This window comes from Phyllostomus discolor, chromosome 7 (genome assembly GCF_004126475.2).
Source record: "Phyllostomus discolor isolate MPI-MPIP mPhyDis1 chromosome 7, mPhyDis1.pri.v3, whole genome shotgun sequence".
NCBI lineage: Eukaryota > Metazoa > Chordata > Mammalia > Chiroptera > Phyllostomidae > Phyllostomus > Phyllostomus discolor.
Genome location: NC_040909.2, coordinates 71,378,028 through 71,400,549, shown reverse-complemented (window position 1 = coordinate 71,400,549; position 22,522 = coordinate 71,378,028). Strand labels below are relative to the sequence as shown.

The window sequence follows — 22,522 nt, the reverse complement described above, 5'->3', positions numbered from 1 at the left end:
GCCACTCTACCTATAACCACTCCTTTCCCGACTAAATTGTTCATTTTCTTTTCACTTATCAGGCCAGAGATAACTGCTGATAATTTTCAGGTATAAGGCAACCTATCTAAAAAATCCTGTTCATTTTCATTCTCTGATGGAATTTAATTTTATGAAGTTTTTCTTTGTAAATAAATTCAGTTCAATTTCCAGTTTGGGTGTGTGTAGGAGGCACCAATCCATGTAGATATCTCTCTTTTTCTTCCTCTCTCTCTATCTCAGTCTCCCTCACTCTGCCTACCCTCCCTTCCTTCCTCCCATCCCCTGTCTTTCCCTCTCCCTTCCTCTTTCTCTGAAGTCAATAAACATACCCTTGGATGAAAATTTCAAAAAAAAAAAAACCCTAGGAAATGTAGCTGTCTAATTGATTGCCTAACATGCCTCATTAAGTGCTTGTGCCTCTTCTCTCTTCATGATGTAAAGACAGCAACTACTGAGTTTAGATTTGGCCAACTGGGATCAAAAGCATTAAATCAGCTTCACAAACTCAAAGCCCTCCAGTGATGAAACAGGCCTGAAATTCCTGTGCTTGCATCAGCATATCTTGCCCAGAACAGGTCCTTCTCACCAGCAATGTGCACATGCCACATGGTGTCCCAGACACCTGTGTCAGCTAGCCTCCTGTTAGGTTTGTCAACAGAATTCCTGGCTTCCTGGTGGGGAGTCAGGTTGGGAGGAAGGAGAGCCTCAGGCAGTGATGCAACTACCATAGGGAGGAACAGCACTGAAAGCAGGCTCTGAGTCCCACCCAGGTGGTGGTGCCAATAGCAGCAGACTCCGTGGCCAACTGTCCCTGTTGCTGGGTCATGTCATTTGCCTATTAGGCCCCCAAGCTCCTGGTAAACCTGGAGTTTCTAATATTTGAATAAACTTCTCTTTTTTTAAGATTTTATTTATTTATATTTAGAAAGAGAGGAAGGGAGGGAGAAAGAGGGAGAGAAACATCAATGTGTGGTTGCCTCTCATACACCTCCAAATGGGGACCTAGCCTGCAACCCAGGCATGTGCCCTGACTGGGAATCAAACTGGCAACCTTTTGGTTTGCAAGCCAGCACTCGATCCACTGAGCCATGCCAGCCAGAGATGAATAAACTTATCTTTGATTTGCAACAGATTTTTAACTAACTTCCTATGTTAATTGTCTCTGATAGAAAGTATTTTTTCCTGATGAATACATCCTTTTTCTTCCTTCTCCCACAGGTGCTCAACAATCCTCTGTTTGACCACAACCTATGATAAGGAACTCATTCCTTCCCTGTCAGTTTATTTCATCTTTGGAAATGGCTTAGATAGATTATTCTTGTATTAAACTAAAATCTTTCTCTATCATTTGTGTTCAATATTTTGTGGCTGTAGTAACAAATATCAAATACTCAAAAACATAAAGAGGCCAAGTCTCTACCTCATGAATCATTGTCTTTCCAGGCCAAAGATCCTGAATTCCTTCAACTAATAAAACATGCATTTTTATCTCTTTCACCATGCAGATAACTGCAATCCCAACAAATGCCTCTTGAACACATGTCTCTTCAAGTGTGGTACTCCACTGTGCCCTAACCATCCTAAGATAGGACATAGCTACTATTATGTTAAGAATAAGATTTCTTTCCTAGGCAGTTAGAAGGATTATCTTCAACAGAGACTCAACCATTTAAAATGGCAACCAGAAATCTCTCCAAGATTCATTGTGATAAATCTAGAAAATGCAGTGTGTGGGAGGGAGTAGAGAAATATCTTCAAATATAAACTTTAAAGAGGAAAAATAGGGAACCCATTTCATTCCTGCTCTTTTCTTCCCTTTCGTTAACTACCAGCAACTTTAAGACAAGTAACTGGCAGGCAGCCAGCTCTGTTATGGATTCATCAGCAGGACTCCACTTGGGAAACAGAGGAGGGGATGACCCTCTGGTTACCACTTGTAGTTTTTCTTTCCAAAGCTTTGGCTAAAGCCAATCAAGCAGATAATTTGAGCCTTACAGTATTTTGTCACTGTTCAAAAGAGGCCTACAGTGTACCATATAGTAACAGCACAAATTATGCCTGATATTGAGTGAATGCTTTACTCCACATTAAATGTCTCTTGTAAAAATGACTTATGGTTATAAACATAGCCAACTGTGCACAGGAATTAACACACTGAAAAGCAAAACAATTTAATGAATATGGCCTCTTTTCTAAAATTTGACTTTTATGATCTATAATTTACTTTTTGATCTTGAAAACAGCTGCTTCCTCCTTTCAATCTGCTTAATAAAATTCTTCAGCTAAAGTATATAGAAACAAAACAGTAACAAGTAGAAGCATCATTGAAATGGCATGGTTCAAAGAGGGGACTCAGTGATGAGCAGACTTGGGAGCCAGTCCTTGCACTGGCCTCACCAGATGTGATCTCAAGCAAGTAACAAAACATTCCTAATCCTAAAAATGAGTATAACCAGAATGCCAACTATATTACAGAGTTGTACAGATTTAAATGAGATTTTGAAACTTCTCAGTGTGATCAGTTCCTAGTCCACCACAGGAATTGGTTCACTCTATTGACTCTTTTCTTCTCTCAAAGATGGTTATGCATAATCATTCATGCACCTACATGCATATGGTTAAAAGAATAGCAGGAAAGTAATCCATAACATTGGAGCCTGTTAATTCATTCATTCAGCCACCACTGCTAGATCCTGAAGGAGCTCACAGTCTTGTAAAGGTCCTGGACAAAAAGACATGTATAACACATGTGATCAGTGCTATAGTAGAACTCTGGCTGAGCTAGAGCTGCACCAGGGAGTGACTCCCTGGAAGGGCCAGGAAGTCTTCTTCAGCTATTGCTTGTACTGAAAGAGGGTAGGCACTCTGCAGTAATGAGCAGGATGGGTCAAGACAAGAGAAAGCCTGGATGTGCATGGGAATTGAAATGAATTTGGTTTGTCCAGAGAGTAGGAACATCAATGGGAGAGACACAAGAGGGAGACAAGTAAAGCAAGGCCAGAGATGAAGGGCTTCCATGCAACATGGTATTTCAATTGTACCCATTAGGCAGGGGGAGGGCATTAGGCAAAAGCAAGACATTTATAATTTTAAAATAAATATTGAATAGCTATTAAAATACATGCTTTAGAATTAGTTGCAGGGGTCATAATATTGGGAGTAAAATCCTATGGGGAAATACAGAGGAATCAGAGAAGAGATTCAGCTGTATGTCTTGGTTTACACACTAACCAATTGTGTGAATTCAATCAAATCTTTAACTTAAAGAAGTGAGAAGAGGGGACTTTTGGTCAAGATGGTGGCATAAGTAAACACAGCTCACCTCCTCTTATTACCACAATAAAATTACAACTAAACTGTAGAACAATCATCATTCAGAACCATCAGAAATTAAACTGAATGGAAATCCTACAACTACAGAATTAAAGAAGAAACCACATCAAGACTAATAGGAGGGGCACAGACACCAAATGGGTTGATCTTATACCAACATGTGGCAGATGTGGGTTGGGAGGGATATCTCAGGAGCATGGGGTCCCAGCCCACACCAGGCCACTAACCCCAAGGTTCCAGTGACAGATATGTCTCCATAACTTCTGGCTGTAAAAACCAGTGGGGACTGAGACTGTGGAAGACAGAAACTGCTGGAATCCTAGGCAGTTTCTCTTAAGGGCCCATCCATGCACAGACTTACTCAGACTCACTCCCTCTGAGCTCTAGTATAGGGATCAGATTGAAAGGCATCAGAGATACACAGGGAGGAAATGAATTGTTCAGCATCAGGGAAAGAGCTGAGGGGCAGCTTTCTCCCAGACAGAAGGGCTAGAAGAGACCATTGTTCTTTTTTCTAGCCTCCTCCCCCTCACACACAGCAACCAGGAAGGCACCAAATTTGAGACCCCATCAACCTGGTTCACCCTGTTTGTCCCACCCTGGGGATTCCCTGTGGCCCTGCTCCACCCAAATTTCAGTCCCACCCAAGGTGTTCCCAGTGGCTTTTCCATATGAATAGCTTGTCTTGGCCTATGCTTCAGATTTTAATTCTCTTAACAAGCAGCATCTGGCTTCAGTGATCTCTGTACCCCCTTTGTGAAGTTGCCCCAGGCCCAGCACTACCAACAGCTGGCCTTGGTTCACAATTTGGCGTCTCCTGAGTACCCCCAAGTCCAGCACAAGTAAAGCCATCTTTAGATCACTTTTGTAGATAATGCTGTGTGACCTCAGACAGAACACAGGCAGTTGCTGACCTTGGGAGTGCCAACAAAAATCAAGACTCAACTACAACAGGAGGAGCCTTGATTTCAACTATAACAAGGTGCACACAGTGGGAGCACTTTGAATATGCAGATTGGGTAATAGAGGAGGCTGTGCCACTGGACCCTACAGGACACATACTATACCTGATTAGCTGGTAATGGTTTGTCATCCTTGCTTATCTTTTTAAAGAATCAGCTATTAGATTCATTGATCTTTTGTTTATTTTTTTAGGCTATTTCATTTAATCTGTTCTGACCTTTATTATTTTCTTTCTTATGTTCCCTTTGGGTTTTGTTTACTGTTCTTTTTTCAAGTTCCTTTAGTGTAAAGTTAGATTGTTTATTTGAGTTTCTTCTTGTTTTTTGAGATAGGCCTATAATGCTATGAATTTACAGGGAATTCCATGACCTATGAATTAGGCCATGGTATCAAGCCTGGGAAATGTAGTTGCTCTGCCTAATACAAAACAAACACAGGGAGGTTATCAAATTGAGAAGATAAAGAAACATGGCTCAAATGAAAGAACAGAATAAAACTCCAGAAAAAGAACTAAATAAAATGAAGATAAGCAATCTATCAGATGGAGAATTTAAACCCTGGTTGTAAGGATGCTCAAGGTACTTAATGAAGACCTCGACAACATATATAAGATCCAGTCAGAAATAAAGACTACACTAATTGAAATAAAGAAGAATTTACAGGGAATCAATAGTAGAGTGCATGAAGCCAAGGATCAAATGGGTGATTTGGAACATAAGGAAGCAAAAAAAAAATGACCAATCAAAACAGCAAGGAGAAAAAAGAATAAAAAAATAAAGATATGTGAGGAGCCTCTGAGACAACTTCAAGCATTCCATATTTGCATTACAGTGGTACTGGAAGGAGAAGAGAAAAAGCAAGAAATTGGAAACCTATTTGAAAAAATAATGACAGAAAACTTCCCTAACTTGGTAAAGAAAATAGACAGGCAAATCCAGGAAGCACAAAGGGTCCCAAACAAGATGGACCTAAACAGGCCCCTTCAAGACACATCATAATTAAAATGCTAAAGGTAAAATACAAAGAGATACTCTTAAAAGCAGCAAGAGAAAAGCAGTACATTACCTACAAGGTAGTCCCTATAAGACTGTCAACTAATTTATCAGAAGAAATTTTGCAGGCTAGAAGGGACTGGCAAGAAATATTCACCATGAAAAGCAAGGATACAACCAAGATACTCTACCTAGCAAAGCTATCATTTAGAATCAAAGGACAAACAGCTCCTCAGGCAAGAAAAAGCTAATGGAATTCATCATCACCAAACCAGTACTATATGAAATGTTAATGAACCTTCTTTAAGAAGAAGAGATCAAAAATATGAACAATAAAATGGCAATAAATATATATCTATCAACAATTGAATTTAAAAAAACAAAATAAACAAACAAGCAGAACAGAAACAGAATCATAGATACAGAAAATGTTTCGATGGTTGCATATGGGAAGGGGAATCAGGGGGTTGGGTGAAAAGGGCGAAGGGATTAAAAAGTACAAATTGGGGTCTTACAGACTCCACTGCCACCTCGGACCTTCCTGCATCTGGCCATAGACAACCCCACCATGCTCTTCAGCATTGCTGCTGACCACAAGCCTTTGGGCTGTATCTCCTTCAAGCTGTTTGCAGACAAAGTTCCAACGAAAGCAAAAACTTTCCTGCTCTGAGCGTTGGGGAGAAAGGATTTAGTTATAAAGCCTCCTGCTTTCACAGAATTATTCCACGATTTATGTGCCAGGGTGGTGACTTCTCCCACGCTACAACAGCCACAGGCAGCAAGTCCATCTACGGGGAGAAATTTGATGATGAGAATTTCATCCCGAAGCACACAGGTCCTGGCATCTTGTCCATGGTAAATGCTGGACCCAACACAAACTGTTCCCAGTTTTTCATCTGCACTGCCAAGACTGAGTGGCTGGATGGCAAGCATGTATACTTCAGCCAGGTAGAAGAAGGCATGGATGTTGTGACAACCATGGAGCTCTACGGGTCCAGGAATAGCAAAACCAGCAAGAAAATCACCATTACTGACTATGAACAACTCTAATAAATTTGACCTGTGCTTTATCTTAACCACGAGACCATTCCTTCTGTAGCTCAGCAGAGCACCCCTTCACCACCGTCTGCTTAGAATGTTCTATAATCTTTGTGCTCTCCATACAGTTCATTGGGCTCCATGTTTTCCTTGCCACTTTCAAGTCTAGCTGGTTTGCAGAGTTAAGTTTATGATTATGAAATAAAAACTAAAAAAACAACAACAAAAAGCACAAATTGGTAGTTACAGAATAGTCATGGGGATGTAAAGTACAGCACATGGAACAGCCAAACAACATATATGCATAACCCCTGGACATGGGACAATGGTGTGGGGCTTGCGTGAGGGAGTAGGGCAGCTGGGTGGGGAGGTCAAAGAGGGAAAATTCGGGACAACTATACTACCATAAAAAATAAAATATAATAATTTTTTAAAAGAAGTGAGAAGAGAATACTAGATGATTCACAAAATGTCATCAAACATTAATGTCTTTAACAATTGTTGCAAAACAAAAAATTATATTTTTCTAATAGTAAATTATTTAAGCTAGCATTTTGTAGGTCATTCAATGCTATATTCTTGTTCCTTTCTATACCACATATTCCTAAAATGTTATAAAGAAATAAAACCATTTGTGCAAGGGCTAATTTTTATGGTGAAACCTATGGGAATATAAAATGTTTTGCCCAAATATTTGCTCCCATGTGCTTCACCTAAAAGTGGTGCAAGTAAGTAACGCAAACCACACTTGCAAAATTGTGTAAAATTCTAACAACTGCACTGGTATAAATGTGCTTTATTTAACCTCAAAATGCTAAAAAACAGTTTAGCATTTACTTTACAGTTGTTGAAGTGATCAGCAATATATTTGTTTCTGTGTATTTAATTATGATCAAATAGTTATAGACTTGGAAAGGGATTTCATATTTTAAAATTTTACTCCACAGGGAGGCAGATGAAGTTGACATCTTGATTTTGAAAGTTATTAGCAAAATGCATACATTATAATTTACATTGAAAAATATTTAAATAATTGCATTAAGTTGCAATCAATTCTATTTCTCCAAAGGATGTTGAGGGTGCAGTGTTTAATAGTCTTCAGATCGTTTGGTCTGTGGGTTCACCTTTTCTATAATTGCTGGCATTTCTCTGAAGGTTACAGAGGGAAAAGATCTTAAAAATAAAGTTAATGAGTCTGTCTTCTTGGCTTCCAAAAGGAAATTGAGACTGTTTGTCAGTTTAATGACAATCTATCTGCCTTGTAAAAGGACAGTTAAAGGTAATCAGACAGTCTTTTGACTGGATATCTACTGACCTTCCAAATAGTTTTGAAGTATTCAGAGAGAGCCCATCAAGCGGTATTTTCATCTCTCATCCTTAAAGTGGCTATGTTTAAGCATATATCGTGACATTTACTTTAAAGGTGCTACCTACAACATCCTGTCATTAATTTGATCAAATCTTGCTTTAATGGGCATATTTTGGCCCTACCATGCCTAGCAGTTAACTGTTTTCATGTAAGTCACAGGTGAAAAAAGGTAAAGGAAAACTGGTTTCTCCATTACAAGTTGATTGAAGTCAGCATGATTCTTTGAGGACTCACTGTAGGTAGCTGCTAGACTAGGTGGGTTTCTCTCCAACTCCCACTTTTTATTTTATTTAGATATAATTAACATATCCCAACAGGAAAGCTCATCATCTGCCCTCATAAAAGAGTTCTCCTTTCCATATTTTTAACTTAATGAAACCACCATCTAAACATTGTTTACTTTGCCTCCCAAAATCCATCTTTAATCAATTATCAAAGCATGATGATTTTCTCAAATTCCTTGCCTTCTCCCCAGCCATTTTCAGGCCTGATCTACTACAGAGGCTTTATTATCCTTCTTCTTGCCATTGGAGTTGTCCTGTTCAACTCTAGCCTTTACACAAGTCCTAGAGGCTTGAGCAAACTTTCACCTCTGCCCTGCCACTGTCCTCCAGCCACCTTGCCACAGAGCAGCATCAGCCACTCTGTCAGGGCTGCTTACCTGCAGGCAATGCCTCTTTGACAGAACTCAGGTTATTTCCATGCTTCCAGCCTCATTTCAAACGTCCGTACCATCCACAGGCTTGTGGTTTTCTGCACAAATCATGCTCCTTTTCACTTCATTCATTCATTCATTCATTTATTCAAGAATTATTTGTTAAGCTTCCTACTTTATGCAAGGCTGAAAATGCAATAATGAACTGAATGTCTACACAGAGGTTACAGTCCAGTGGATTCTTCTAGAAATCCCATGTTCTCACTCCAGATGAATTTTATTCATTGTTATGCATTGCCTTCTAGGAGAGACCTCTGACCAACCACACTCCCCAGCCCCTACCGGCTTAATACCTAGCTCTTCACCTGACTGTGCTGCATGCATGAATGAATACCTGACCAAATAGCTCTGCTCTCAAACACCTTATAATCAGTGGAAGAACATAAGAAATATGTACATGTCCCCACAAAATGCAGAGATCAATCACAGAAACAAAAATGTCTCTGTATTACAAAAGTGAAAAATTTCGTCCAGAAATATTCCCTGAGTACCTGGTGAGAACTGTGCTTGGAGATGGGAGGAGCAAACAGTAGTCCACACATTGGAGGAAATCTTTAAATAACATGGGAGTCAGAAACTTTCACAGGGAGGAAGCATTCAATATGAGAAGAATTTCCACAAAACACAGTAAAGAAAGGAAAAATATTCTAGGTATAAACAGCTTTCAACAATCGGAGGCAGTGGGAGATGAATTTGGATTAAATGGATGCATTTAGATGCCAGATGCTCTACTGAGACATCTGCATTTATTGTGATGGGCAATGGGAGACCATTTAAGTTCTTGAATATGGAGTGAGATAATGCCAGCCCTGCTCTAGAAGGAACTGAAAGATGTGAACTGGGGAGAGAAGGGCTGAAAGGCCTTTTGTGTAAATCCATATGAAAGATGATAGATGCCTTATGTTTATGGCAGAATGAGAATATAAAGAAAGAAATGATATCAGAAAAATAACAAAAAGAGACTTAAGAACAAAAGAAAATTTGCATGAGCAATAAAAATTAATATGGAATGTGTTCAGACATCTACTATGGTGCTAATATTGATTTATACCTTCCAATCCCAATGTGAGCTAGGAGCAACGTTGAAGCAGGAATCAGACTTCGTTTTAGCAACTCTGTCCTCAACACCAGCAAAGTCCCTGGTTCCCAGTGAACACTCAGGAACAGTTCAGGATGAATAACTTAGCCATCAATTAATTTTATACTGTCTCCTCCCTAGAAAAAAAAATCACACAATCGTGCAAACTTTGAAATCATGGTCCACTTTCCTTTTGTGTTTACTAAGAAGAAATCTATCTTAAAAAACTGTAAATCACTGCTTTTTTCCCCAACAATTCCATCTAACATTTTGAGTTATGGTATTACCAACTATTTTCTTGGATTCATAAATTAAGTTGCTGGAGAAAAGGTATACTCTTTCATGTGTAAACTCAAACTCTCAGTATTTTTGAAGTCTTGTAAAAAGTAGAAAACGTTGACTAAACTTCCCTAAAATGTAGCATCAGTCTGCCTGCTTTCAAACACAAAGCAAGAAAAATAACTTTAATTTTTTTTCTTCTGTCCTAGTAGATACTGGTACCTGTTTTGTAAAAGTGAATTTATGAGGTTGGTTTGATACCTGTCTAGTTGCATGTTTCTGATTGCATTTCTATTTGAATGCTTTATGTCACTACCAATTCAAGATAAAAATGATCAAACTGCTTATGTTTCTCCTTAAATCTTTCTTTCCTCCCCACATCTCTGTTGCTGGTGGTGACGATTTATTTCTTTATCCTCGATTTTCAGGATAATTTCTGATTCCTGAACTGTGCTGGGAAAAGCAGTTTCTACTATGTCATTCTAGCTTCCCTCTCCACTTTGTCACTATATTTTCTCTCTCTGTTTCTGCAGCCTAATGTGCCTGTGTGCCTACACTCTCAATAATGTACTATTTTCACTTTTTGCATGGCTACTACTAAGACAGGAACAGTTATGACAAAGCATTGAAAAATAGGAGCTAAGAAAATCCTGATAAGAACTTAAAATTATTTTTAATCTGAAATTGTCCTATAATTTTGTTATGTACCACTCTCCTTACATAAAAGGTAAAATTACATGCTATGCAAAATTACATCATTTCTGTTTTATAATTAAAAGAACAACTTTCTATGTAGTTTAAGATCATCAGAAGAGTCCCAGCTGGTGTAGCTCAGTGGATTGAGTGCAGGCCTGTGAACCAAAGGGTTGCAGGTTCGAATTCCAGTCAGGGTACATGCCTGGACTGTGGGCCAGGTCCCCGTGTGGGGAGCAGGAAAGGCCACCACACACTAATGTTTCTTTCCTTCTCTTTTCCACTTCCTTCCATTCTATCTAAAAATAAATAAATATTTTTAAAAAGATCATCAGAATAAAAGTTAATATGAAATGTATTCAGTGACATTTCACAATCTAAATCAACTACTATTTATTTCTGTATTTCTTCTTTAGTTGATTAGGCTTCTCAGATTAGGTCGTAATTGAAAAAGAAACGGTAGCTTATTCCCTCAAGTGGAAGTGGGTAGTTGGGATTTTTAAGTAAACAGCCTTTGCAAAGAAAACAAACATGCACTTAAAATTGTTATTTTCACAGTGGGCTGTGTGGCTCAATTGGTTGAAGTGTTGTCCCATACACTGAAAGGTCACAGATTTGATTCCCAGTCAGGGCACATACCAAGGTTGCAGGTTCAGTTCCCTGTTGGGACATACATGAGGGGCAATCGATCAATATTTCTCTCTCATGTCAATGTTTCTCTTCCTCTTTCTCTCCTTCCCTTCCCCTCCCTCTAAAATCAATAAGCATGACCTCATGTGAGGATTTTTAAAAAGTAACTTTCAGCAATTAATATCAGGTGCATTTCTTCCTTCTACCACCAATCATTTTAGGACAATGTAATTTTCTTCAGCTGAGAAATGTGCATTTGTTCAGACCCACTTACAAAGCTACAGTACCTATTTCAAGAAGAGGACATTCTCTAGCCAAATGACTCTTTCAACTTTTTTCTTTGTCAGCCCAGAAGACACATTAGTCCTACGGACTGTGCTGAATTCATTTCACTTTTAGCCATGTATCCTTGTAATCTCTGAAGGTATGCAGCATATGCTGTAGGACACTTATGCTAAGGGACAAAAACACTCCCAAAGAGTTGTCCAGAGATAATGACAAGGCAGTGATAGAGCTTTATGGTGGCTCATCTCATCTCTGGCCCCTGGATATATGCTGGCCTCACTGTGGGAGATGCTCAGGCCTGTCCTATACCAAATCAGGCAGAACCTATGGGAATAAACCCAGGCATCTGTATTTGCTAAGCTCCCAATATGATTCTGACATCCAGTGAGGTTTGAGAACCACAGATATTATTCAAGTTCTGTGTTCCTTAGCAGAAAGTCTGACTTCTCTCATATATTTTTTTAAAAATCTATTCTCACTGTGAATAGTGCTAAACTTTGCATCTTTTTTTTTTTTGCATACAGCATTAGTAACACACAGATAGTCTACTGTCTTTCTCCCAGTGAACTACAATGATAGGTCTTCATGTCATTCTCTAATGCACTGAGAAAAACTTTTAACCCTCCCCCCATGTTCTTTTGGTATAAAGACATCAGCAAATGAGCCTTTGTTCTCTGCTTATTGAGTGAACCTAGTGGTCTTATTCATGAAGTGGGTCAGACCAGATGAGTGTTCAGTTTATTTCAGTGTTAGATAATAGTGACTCCATAAAATAGGTATGATAAGAATCATACTAACATGGTTTCCAAACTGTTGCAGTTTAGTACAACTTACCATTGGTTTAGATGCCATAACTATCATATACAAAGAAAATAAGTGACATAAGACACTTTATTTAAAGAGAAAATAAATTCAAATTCATCAGCATTCACTTTTTCAATGATATTATTGAGTGCCTTCTATTTCCTAAAAACATATTAATAATCACTATATGTAAACATAGCTCTGCCCTCATGGGACCTGAATTCTTTTATTGTTGTTGTTGTTGAATGATGAGTAATAATAATAACTAATAATTACTGAGTATGTAACTGTAATTACTCTTTATATACTGTATCATTTAATCCTCCCAGCAACCCTAAGAAATGAACATTATAATTGTGCCCTTTTTACAAAGAATAAACTGAAATTAAATAAATTTCCCCATTCCCATTGTCCCAACCCCAGGTGACAGTCCTTAGGATTTAAGTAAGTATGCGTCTGATTCCAAAAACTAGGCTCTGCCCAGGATAGCTTTTCTGATGTGATACTGTTCACACTTTGAACCAAGTCACTGGAAGTGCTAGACATCAGTAAACCCCATGCAGCTAAAAGGAATGGCAGAGTCTGCAAACAAACAAAAAAAATATTTAACTTATAACTTTAAATTACACTCGTTTAAAGTCTGTTTACTAAGAGATGTGTTTCAGTTTACTAAATACATAATGTGTGTCTAAAGAGTTTAAGTAATGGAAGAGAATGCAAGAAGTAATGTGTATTTCATTTGTGATTAATTAAAATTTCAAAATTTTATCATCGTTAAAATCCATATCTCATGGAAAAATGTGACTATCAGAAGAACAGGTATTGATAAAGAGATATTAGGAATGAAATCACTTCAAAAATAAGTCAAAAGTGGATATTAATAGGAAGCAGTAAAAGTATTGGGACCACATGTTCACAGGAATTGGACTAAAATTAAAAAGACCATAAACATAATAAACACCTATTTTTAGAGTGTAAAAAAACACACACATAATATGTCTTACTGAAAATCAAGAAGAAAAATGTTTTTAAAACCAATAGAAATAGCAACAAAAGATAAAAGATTATTCACAGAAGGAAGAAACTGGATAGCTTCAACTAGTAGAAAGCAAAATTAAAACAACAATGTGATTTGACAAATCAGGTTACAAAAATTAGAAATTCAAGTAAAACCAAATGTTGATCATAACATGTGTAAAGGGGAACCCATGTGCTGCTACTGAGTATGTCACCAGAAGAAACTTGTGGTAGGACATGCATAAAGATGTTTGTTGCATCACTGTTTAGGCAAGCAAGGATATGGAGGCCACCTAATGAACCAGATGTGTAAAAACATGATCGACAGATCTGTGGAGTGCAATGATTAAATACGGCTGCAGAAGCAATAAACTTTTACTCATTGGCAACCTGGGTAGACCTTAAAAATAGCATTGTGTGAAAAATGTGTAACAGAGATCTACAGTACCATCTTTTCTATGCAGATCAAAAACCTATACACAAAACAACAGTTTGATCCTTCAGGAATGCATATAAGTCCAAGAACATTAAACGCATTAGAATCCATGTTCATAGCAGAGGATGAGAGCACTGGAAGTAGGGACAAAGCATAAAAGAGAAAAAAACTCTATGAAATAGCATCAAAGAGACCTTATACAAGGGGATGGTGAGGGTCTTCTGTGAAGTGGAAAGTAAAATAAATTCAACTCTGCCCCAGAAGTCTGTAAAAAGAAAATATGATAAAAATTAAAGTTTTCAAATGATGATTATTTGTTGCTTAATTAAATAGTTTGGCAAGAATTTAAATATTTAGCAGGATCCCCAGATCAATCAAGGCCTATACATTTATCTAGGCTTTGGTTAATTCATGTTCTTTTTTTTAAGATTTTATTTATTTATTTTTAGAGAGAGGGGAAAGGAGAGAGAAAGAGAGGGAGAGAAACATCAAAATGTGGTTGCCTCTTATGCCCCCCTCACATTGGGGACCTGGCCAACAACACAGGCATGTGCCCTGACTGGGAATTGAACAACTCTTTGGTTTGCAGGCCTGCACTTAATCCACTGAGCCACACCTTGATTAACCTTGCTGTGTCGCTTGTAACATTATAGTAGCAAATGTTTTAACTGAGAATACAAAGATTACAAAGTGTCTAAAACTTGCAGCTTAAACATGTCATAGCTATTTGAATTTCTATTCATGATCTATAGCTCCCATTTTATTAGTTTTTTTCCAGAAGAAATGTTTAAATATATATCAGTTTCCTTATATACTCTTGTCTGAATACTACTCCCAGCGTCACAAATTATTATGTTATAGAAAACAATAGGAATCAGTTTTTGTCTAACAAGACCATCTTTCACTTAAGAAGGTAAGAGGCATAATGGTTATGTGCAGCCTCTAGAGTCTGGACTTAAAGCCAGTTCTACCTCTTACTAGTTATGTGGAGAAGTTACTGAGCCATTTGCTGCTTCAACTTTTTTCTTTGTAAAATAAGATGACATACTAATGTTGTTGAAGAGAACAAATAAGTTAGTGTCTGTAAAGTATTCAGTATAGTGTCTGAGCAGTAAGAAGTATTCAATAAATAGTAGGTAGCAATGGAAATCCAATGAAGTATTTAGAAACTAATACCTTATAGTTAAAATTTTCTCTCACTTCTGAATATACACATGAAGCATTCCCTAAAGAAAAACCCCTCAACACTACTGATATTGATGATGAAAATTGTAAGCTTGTATAAATCACAAATACATATATGTATGGACCACTCTATCAGTCAATTTTATTCCTCCAACTTCTAAATAGCCACTTTTATTTAGGTCTGTGTACTTAGGTCTTTTTGGTGCAACAGGGAGTTTGTTCCTTGGAAAGTGGAGAGATAGCCAGAGAACTGATGTCTTAAATACACAAGTAACCAATCTTTTAGTAGAAGGTACAACCTCAAATTGGCTAAATTTGCTTCATTCTGTTTTTATTTAAGTTTCCTGAGTCACCATGGAATGGTCACCATCAATTTAGGGTGCTGGTATCTAGGCAACAGCTTGGGATATCAATTTATCATGAAAATTCAATAATTTACTTATTCAATCTGAGTTTCAGACATACTCTCTTTTTTCTCTGAGTGCCAATCATGGGGTTAACACACATGGTGGGTTTATTTTAGTTCTTACATAAATAGATCATATGCTTTAGTACTGCTTTTAAAGCCATTCAGTCTCTCATCCCTTATCCATCTTCAATTTAATGTGTTTAAAAGTTAAAGAGCCCTGGCTGGTATGGCTCTGTGGATTGAGCACAAACCTGTGAACCAGAGCATCTCTGGTTCAATTCCCATTCAGGGCATATGCCTGGGTTGCTGACCAGGTCTCTAGTTAGAGGTGTACAAGAAGCAACCACATATTGATGTTTTTCTCCCTCTCTTCCCCTTTCTCTAAAAATAAATAAAATCTTTAAAATTTTTTTAAAAGATTAAAGAAATTACTTCCTAACAAAATTATCAAAATATTACATATAAAATTTCATGTTAGTTAATTATACCTCATAGTCTGCTTACATCCAGATCAAGGATGGCATTATATACTCTTCACTTCATTATGTTTTCAAGTTCTTCAGTTTTTGAGGCAATGAAATAGCTGTTGGGACTGACACATATCAGAGATTGGGTCTAGGTCACATGTATAGTCTACTATGGGCTTAATGAGCTATGGTTTGTCAAACTGAGCAAACTAGCACCCAAAGATTTTTAACCTGAGGTCTACAGGGCTGCAAGAACTTCATGGATACAATCCACAGACATAGAGTTAGATGGAAGAAAATGAACAGATATTTAATTTTCACTAGCCTATAACTTAAATTTAGCATTTTTGTTTAATTATACATGTGGGTGACAAATCACAGTAGTATTATCATTATTTATGTTTTTGTCATTAATAGAAATCACTGATATTTTTAGGTCACAATGCAGTGTAAGTTCTGATATGTGGTTTTTGTTTACTAGTCTGTTTTGTAATGCAAGAGCCTGACTTTAGCTTTGATTGGCAAGCCATCCATTTCAAAGAGGTATCCACTTCTCAAAGGCTGCTATCTGGAATGAACACACTGCCAGCCACAATTCTATGTTCAATGTGATGGTGGGCTGCTTCCCCACCACCACACTGAAGTTCCTTTGTCCTAGAGATCCTGGTTGATTTTAATAACTGACCTTTAAAGCTATTTGTTTGCTTAAATTCACTCTTATGTTTTAAATTCTCCAATAAAGATGGAGTCCCTTAAAGCCTAAGCCCCCACTCTTGACCCCAGAACCCCAGGTCCACACCCTCTTTGTCCCTACCTGAGACTCACTGTGTGGCCCCAAGTGTTTTATGTAATTTCCAGATTCTGTAAGTGATAAACCTGTATCTTTTCAAAGTTTCCTGATGGTTATTGCTGAAAGGCATCTTGCAATCATAATAAGAACCACAAAGGCTGGTATAGCTACACACTGGTTATCCATAGGCTGAGACCAGCATAAAACATATATTATCTGTGGCTGGTATGACTCAGTGGATTGAGTACCAGCTTGTGAACCAAAGGGTCAGTGGTTCAATTCCCAGTCAAGGCACATGGCTGGGTTTTGGGTCAGGTCCCCAGTAGGGGGCGCATGAGAAACAAATACACATTGATGTTTCTTTCTCTCTGCCCTCTCTCTAAACATAAATAAATAAAATATTTTAAAATAAAAAACACATTAATTATTGTGGATATTTCAAAATATTATTTATATTCTCAGTACACTGAAACTATAATAGATAATTAAATGTAATAGTTAAGTGAACTTATAGTAGTTGATGGATCTTGTTACTTACTATTGAAATAAAGCACATATTATCTTAAATATTTGAAACTATTTCATTATAACTTATTTCCTTCATAATTATTGTATTAACTTTATGCATTTAGAACATTATTCTGATAATTAGTTTATGAACTAAATTTTCTAAGGGTATAATGACATATACAATGATTAAAAATCCATGCTCTAAACCAACTTACCTAATGTTTTACAGTTGTTAAAAAACCAAAACCCATATTTCTTAACCTGAAATTCAAGACTTGTGATAATCTGGCCTCTTTTCCCAGCATAAACCTGATCCATTCAAATCTGTACCAGTTCTGCTCACTCATGCTATGAGTGACTACTTTCACATATTTTTCACCTGAAATGCCCTCTGGCTCTTGCCATTTCTCCAAGTATTACTGTTGGTGCACTAGATCTACCATTGTAAGAACTTGTCAATGAGGGAAATTACACAGATTTCTAAATACTCAATCATAAAATTAACCTAAATAAATCAAAGGAGAGCAGAAACATTCTGAGGAAACAAAAGTGCAACAAGACTGAATCATCATTTGACTCTATTAACACATTTATTACACAATTATGTCTTTTAGGAAGCTTGGTAAGCACTAATGAGAGTTAACCTTCATTGGATGTTCACTATGTGCTGGAGACTTCTCTGAATACTTTACATGTTTTAAGTATTTCATTTTTAAAACAACCTTATAAAGCAGGTATTTGGGGGTACTGTGTTTATTTTACACAGGAGGAAATGGAGAAGCTGAATGACCTGCCCAAGACCAGAATTTGTAATTCACGGTGTCAGAATTCAAAGCCAGCCAATCTGGCCCTAGCCCACACTTTTATTGACCATGCTGTATTGTCTCTTGATGGTTACAGAGGAAAGATGCAAAAGTTGACAATGAAGTTTCTATTGCAAGGATGGTGGCATCAAGCTGCATTAGTCTAGGGCCTTTAACCTTTGTTAATCTAACCACTTGCATCCTGATTTTAAACTTACTCAACAATCTTCTGATTATAATTTGTCTTCCCACATAGGGCAACAAATAACAATGTTAAGGTAAAATAGATTTTCTGCCTTCATAGTAAATACATTTGTGTCAGAAATTTAAAAGTTTATCCTTTATCATGCAAGATAAAGTAGACATAGCTTCCTCTATTCCTCCCACTAAATATTAAATATTATATAAATGTATTATGATTTCATAAAACAAACATTGAAAAACTTTGAAAGAAGAGAGAAAGCAGACTGATGAGAAACCTTGGGGAAGATTCAAGTTGGTGGAGGAGTAATGGAAGATACACTAACTTCTTCCCAGGAACAATCTGGAATTACAACTAAACTGTAGAGAAATCATCCTGAATAACCAACTGAACACTAGCTGGAGAGAAGCCTTACAACCAAGGACAGACAGAAGAAACCACTTCACCCCAAGACTGGTAAGGAGTGCGGAGGAGGTGCAAGAGGGCTGGCTGGGCTCCCACAGGTGGCAGCTAATTTCCAGAATGACATTTCAGCAGCTGAGGGGTTTCACCTGAAAAGTATGGGGTCTAAACACTAAGCTGGGTTCCCCAGCCTACAGCACCAGACCCAGAAAGGAACCCAGATAACATTCAGCTATGAAAAGCATCAGGGTTTCTGTCTGCCAGGGAGAAATGGCTGGAGATGCAGAGAGCCTCTTAAAGGGCCAATACAAAAATTTCATTTGCAGCCACTTACCTGGGGCTCCAGCAGAGGGAGGACAGAGTGAACTAGAAACACTAGAAACTAGAGAGTCCAGAGTTGGTGGTTCTGGGGAGAGAACTGAAGCAACAACTGCCAGGATCCCTGTGATGAACCATTCCCTATACTGCAGAAGCTGTCTTTCTCAGCCAGAACACTCCCCTCCAACTGGCATTAGCCTGAGGGGAAGCAATAGCCCTGCCCATAGAAATTATTCTGCCCTACCCTGTGGTGCTTAAGCCTGGCAGCTGATTACAGCTTGATTAGTTTAACAGCCAATCAGCCTAAATGACTGATTAGTTTAACAACTAAGTTGGAAAGTACAAAGCAGCCAAAATAGAAGACAAAGAAAGAGACCCCAAATGAAAGAAAAAGAGAGAGAGAATTCTCCAGAAGAAGAATTAGATGAAACGTAAGAAAGCAATTGATCAGATAGGGTATTTAGAGTAATGATTATAAAGATACTTAACAGCATGAAAAAAAAAGACATAGAAACCATGAAAAAGGACCAGTCACAAATAAAGAATGCAATATGTGAAGTAAATAATACACTGGAAAGAATAAAAAATAGGTTAGATGAAGCAGAGGACCGAATCAGTGATTTGAAAGACAAGTAGAAAAAATAAACACCCAGGCAGAGCAGCAAAAAAAAAAGAAAGAATTTTTTAAAAAATGAAGAGAACTTAAGAAACATATTAGACAACATGAAGCATAACAACATCCACATCACAGGAATACCAGAAGGAGAAAAGAGTGAGCAAAGGATTGAGATTTATTTGAAGAAATAATGACTGAAAACTCACCTAATCTAGTGAAGGGAAAAGACACAAGTTCAGGAAACAGAGTCCCACACAAGTTGGACCCAAAGAAACCTACACTGAGACACATCATAATTAAAATAACAAGGCTTAAAGACCAGGAAAAATCCTAAAGCTGCAAGAAAAGAACAGGTGTTTACCTACAAGGGAGCACCAGTTAGACTGGCATCTAATTTCTCAACAGAAACATTTCAGGCCATAAGGGAGTGGCAAGGCTATCATTTAAAATCAAAGGAGAAATAAGGAACTTCCCAGGTAAGAAACAGCTAAAGGAGATCGTTAATACCACACCAGTACTGCAACAAATGTTAAACAGTTTGCTTGAAAAAGAAAAATAGAAAGAAAAAGAAAACAGAGGAAAATAGTCTAATAATAAATAGGCACTACATACATAGCCATCAAAAATCACCTTAAATGAGCCCTGGCTGGCGTAGCTCAGTGGATTGAAGTGGGCTGCGAACCAAAGTGTCACAGGTTTGATTCCCAGTCAGGGTACATGCCTGGGTTGCAGGCCATGACCCCCAGCAACCCCACGTTGATGTTTCTCTCTCTCTTTCTCCCTCCCTTCCCTCTATAAAAGTAAATAAAATAAAACCTTTAAAAAAATCACCTTAAATGTATCACCTTAAATAATCAGCTTAAATGCTCCCAACAAAAGACATAGGGTAGCTGAGTGCATAAGAAAACAAGACCCATATATATGTTGCCTCTAGTATAAGCCCACCACAGATCAAAAGATACACACAGACTAAAAATAAAGGGATGGAAAAAGACATTTATTGAAAATGGAAAGAAAAAAATGCAGTAGCAATACTTATATTTGACAAAATAGTCATTAAAGCCAAGGCTATAGTAATAAACAAGGAAGGACACTACATAATGATAAAGGGGACACTCTAACAAGAGGATATAACTCTAGTAAACATTTATTTACCCAACATAGGAGCACCCAAATATGTGAAGCAAATCTTGATGTACATAAAAAGAGAAATCAACAGAAATACTGTCATAGTCAGAGATTTTAACACCCCATTGACTTCAATGGATAGATCTTCCAGTCAGAAAATCAATAAGGAGACAGTGGCCTTAAATGGCACACTACATCAAGTGGACTTAATTGATATCTTCAGAGCATTTCACCCCAAAGCAGCAGAATGTATATATTTTTCAATTGCATGTGAAACATTTTCTATAATAGACCACATTTTGGGACACAGAACAAGCCTCAATAAATTTAAGAATACTGAAATCGTATCAAGCATCTTATCTGACCACAATGCTATGAAGTGGTCACAATGCAATCACAAGAAGTACACTGGAAAACATACAAAGGCATAGAAGCTAAATAATATGTAATTAAACAATGAATTGGTTAAAAACAAGATCAATGATAAAATCAACAGGCACCTCGAAACAAATGAAAATGAGGTCAAAACAACCCAAAATCTGTGGGATACAGGGAAAGCAAACTTAGGAGGAAAATTTATAGCATTACAGGCCTATCTTAAAAACAAGAAAGAGCTTAAATAAATAATCTAAGTTTATACTTTAAGGAATTTGAAAAAAAACAAAATACAAAGCCCAAAGTGAGTAGAAGAAAGGAAATATTAAAGATTAGAGCAGAATTAAACAAAACAGAGTTTAAAAAATGATGCCAAAGATGAATGAATCCAATAGCTAGTTCTTTGACAAGATAAACAATATTGACAAACCTTTAACCAGACTCATCAAGAAAAAAGAGAAAGGGCCCAAATAAATAGTCAGAAATGAAAGAGGAGAAATAACAACTAACAACAAAGAAATAGAAAGGGTTGTAAGGAAATATTATGAAAAACTATATGCCAATAAATTGGACAACCTGGACAAAATGGTTAAATTCCTAGATACATACAGTCTTCCAAAACTAAATCAGGAAGAATCAGAGAATCTGAATAGATAGATTATGCCTAGTGAAATTGAGAGAGTAATCAAAAAAACTCCCAACAAACAAAAGCCCTGGAACAGATGGCTTCACAGGTGAATTTTACCATACATTCTGAGAAGAACTAACACCTCTCCTCAAACTACTTCATAAATTTCAAAATCCCAAACTCATTTTATGAGGCCAGCATTATCCAAATTCCAACACCAGATAAAGACACTACAAGGAAAGAAAATTATAGGCCAATATCCCTGATGAACATAGGTACTAAAACCCTCAAAAATATATGAGCAAACTGAATACAGCAATGTATCAAAAAGATCACACGTCATGATCAAGGGGGATTTATTCTGGGAATGCAAGGCCGGTACAACATTTGTAAATCAATAAATGTGATTCACCACATAAAATGAAAGCTAAAAACTGCATGATCATATAAATAGATGCAGAAAGGGCTTTTGATAAAATTTAGCACCATTTATGATAAAAACTTCAGCAAAATGGGAATAGAGGGAACATACTTAAACATAATAAAGGCCATATTTGACAAACCCACTGCCAGCATCATATTTAACAAGCAAAAACTACAAATGTTCCCCTTAAGATTATTGAAAGGTGGATGTCCATATCCACCTCTCTTACTGAACATAGTGTGGAAGTCCTAGCCACAGGAATCAAACAAGAAGAAATACAAGGCATCCATATTGGAAAGGAAGTAGTAAAACTATTTTTTATTCTCAGATGACATGATAATGTACAAAGGGAACCCCAAAGATTCCACCAAGAAACTACTAAAACTGATCAATGAATTCAGCAAAGTAGCAAGTACAAAATTAATACCTAGAAGACAGTTGCATTTATATGCCAATAACAAACTGAAAGGGGAATCAACAAAACAATCTCATTCACAACTGCTTCAAAAAGAATAAAACACCTAGTAATAAACATAAATAAGGATGTAAAAGACCTGTACTCAGAAAATTATAAGATACAGAAGAAAGAAATTGAGGAAGCTACAAATAAGT

The 22,522-nt window shown here is 37.2% G+C and overlaps 1 protein-coding gene across 1 annotated transcript in view; it reads left to right on the top strand.

Moving 5' to 3' along the window:
• The window catches only part of LOC114501368 (peptidyl-prolyl cis-trans isomerase A-like), a 40,684-nt gene extending 34,310 nt beyond the window's left edge, over positions 1-6,374 (top strand). Inside the window, 2 exon segments of the mRNA XM_036031666.1 lie at positions 5,827-5,959; positions 5,962-6,374. Coding sequence (XP_035887559.1) covers positions 5,827-5,959; positions 5,962-6,359 — 531 coding nt within the window. The 3' untranslated portion in view covers positions 6,360-6,374.
• The last annotated feature ends 16,148 nt before the right edge of the window (positions 6,375-22,522 follow it).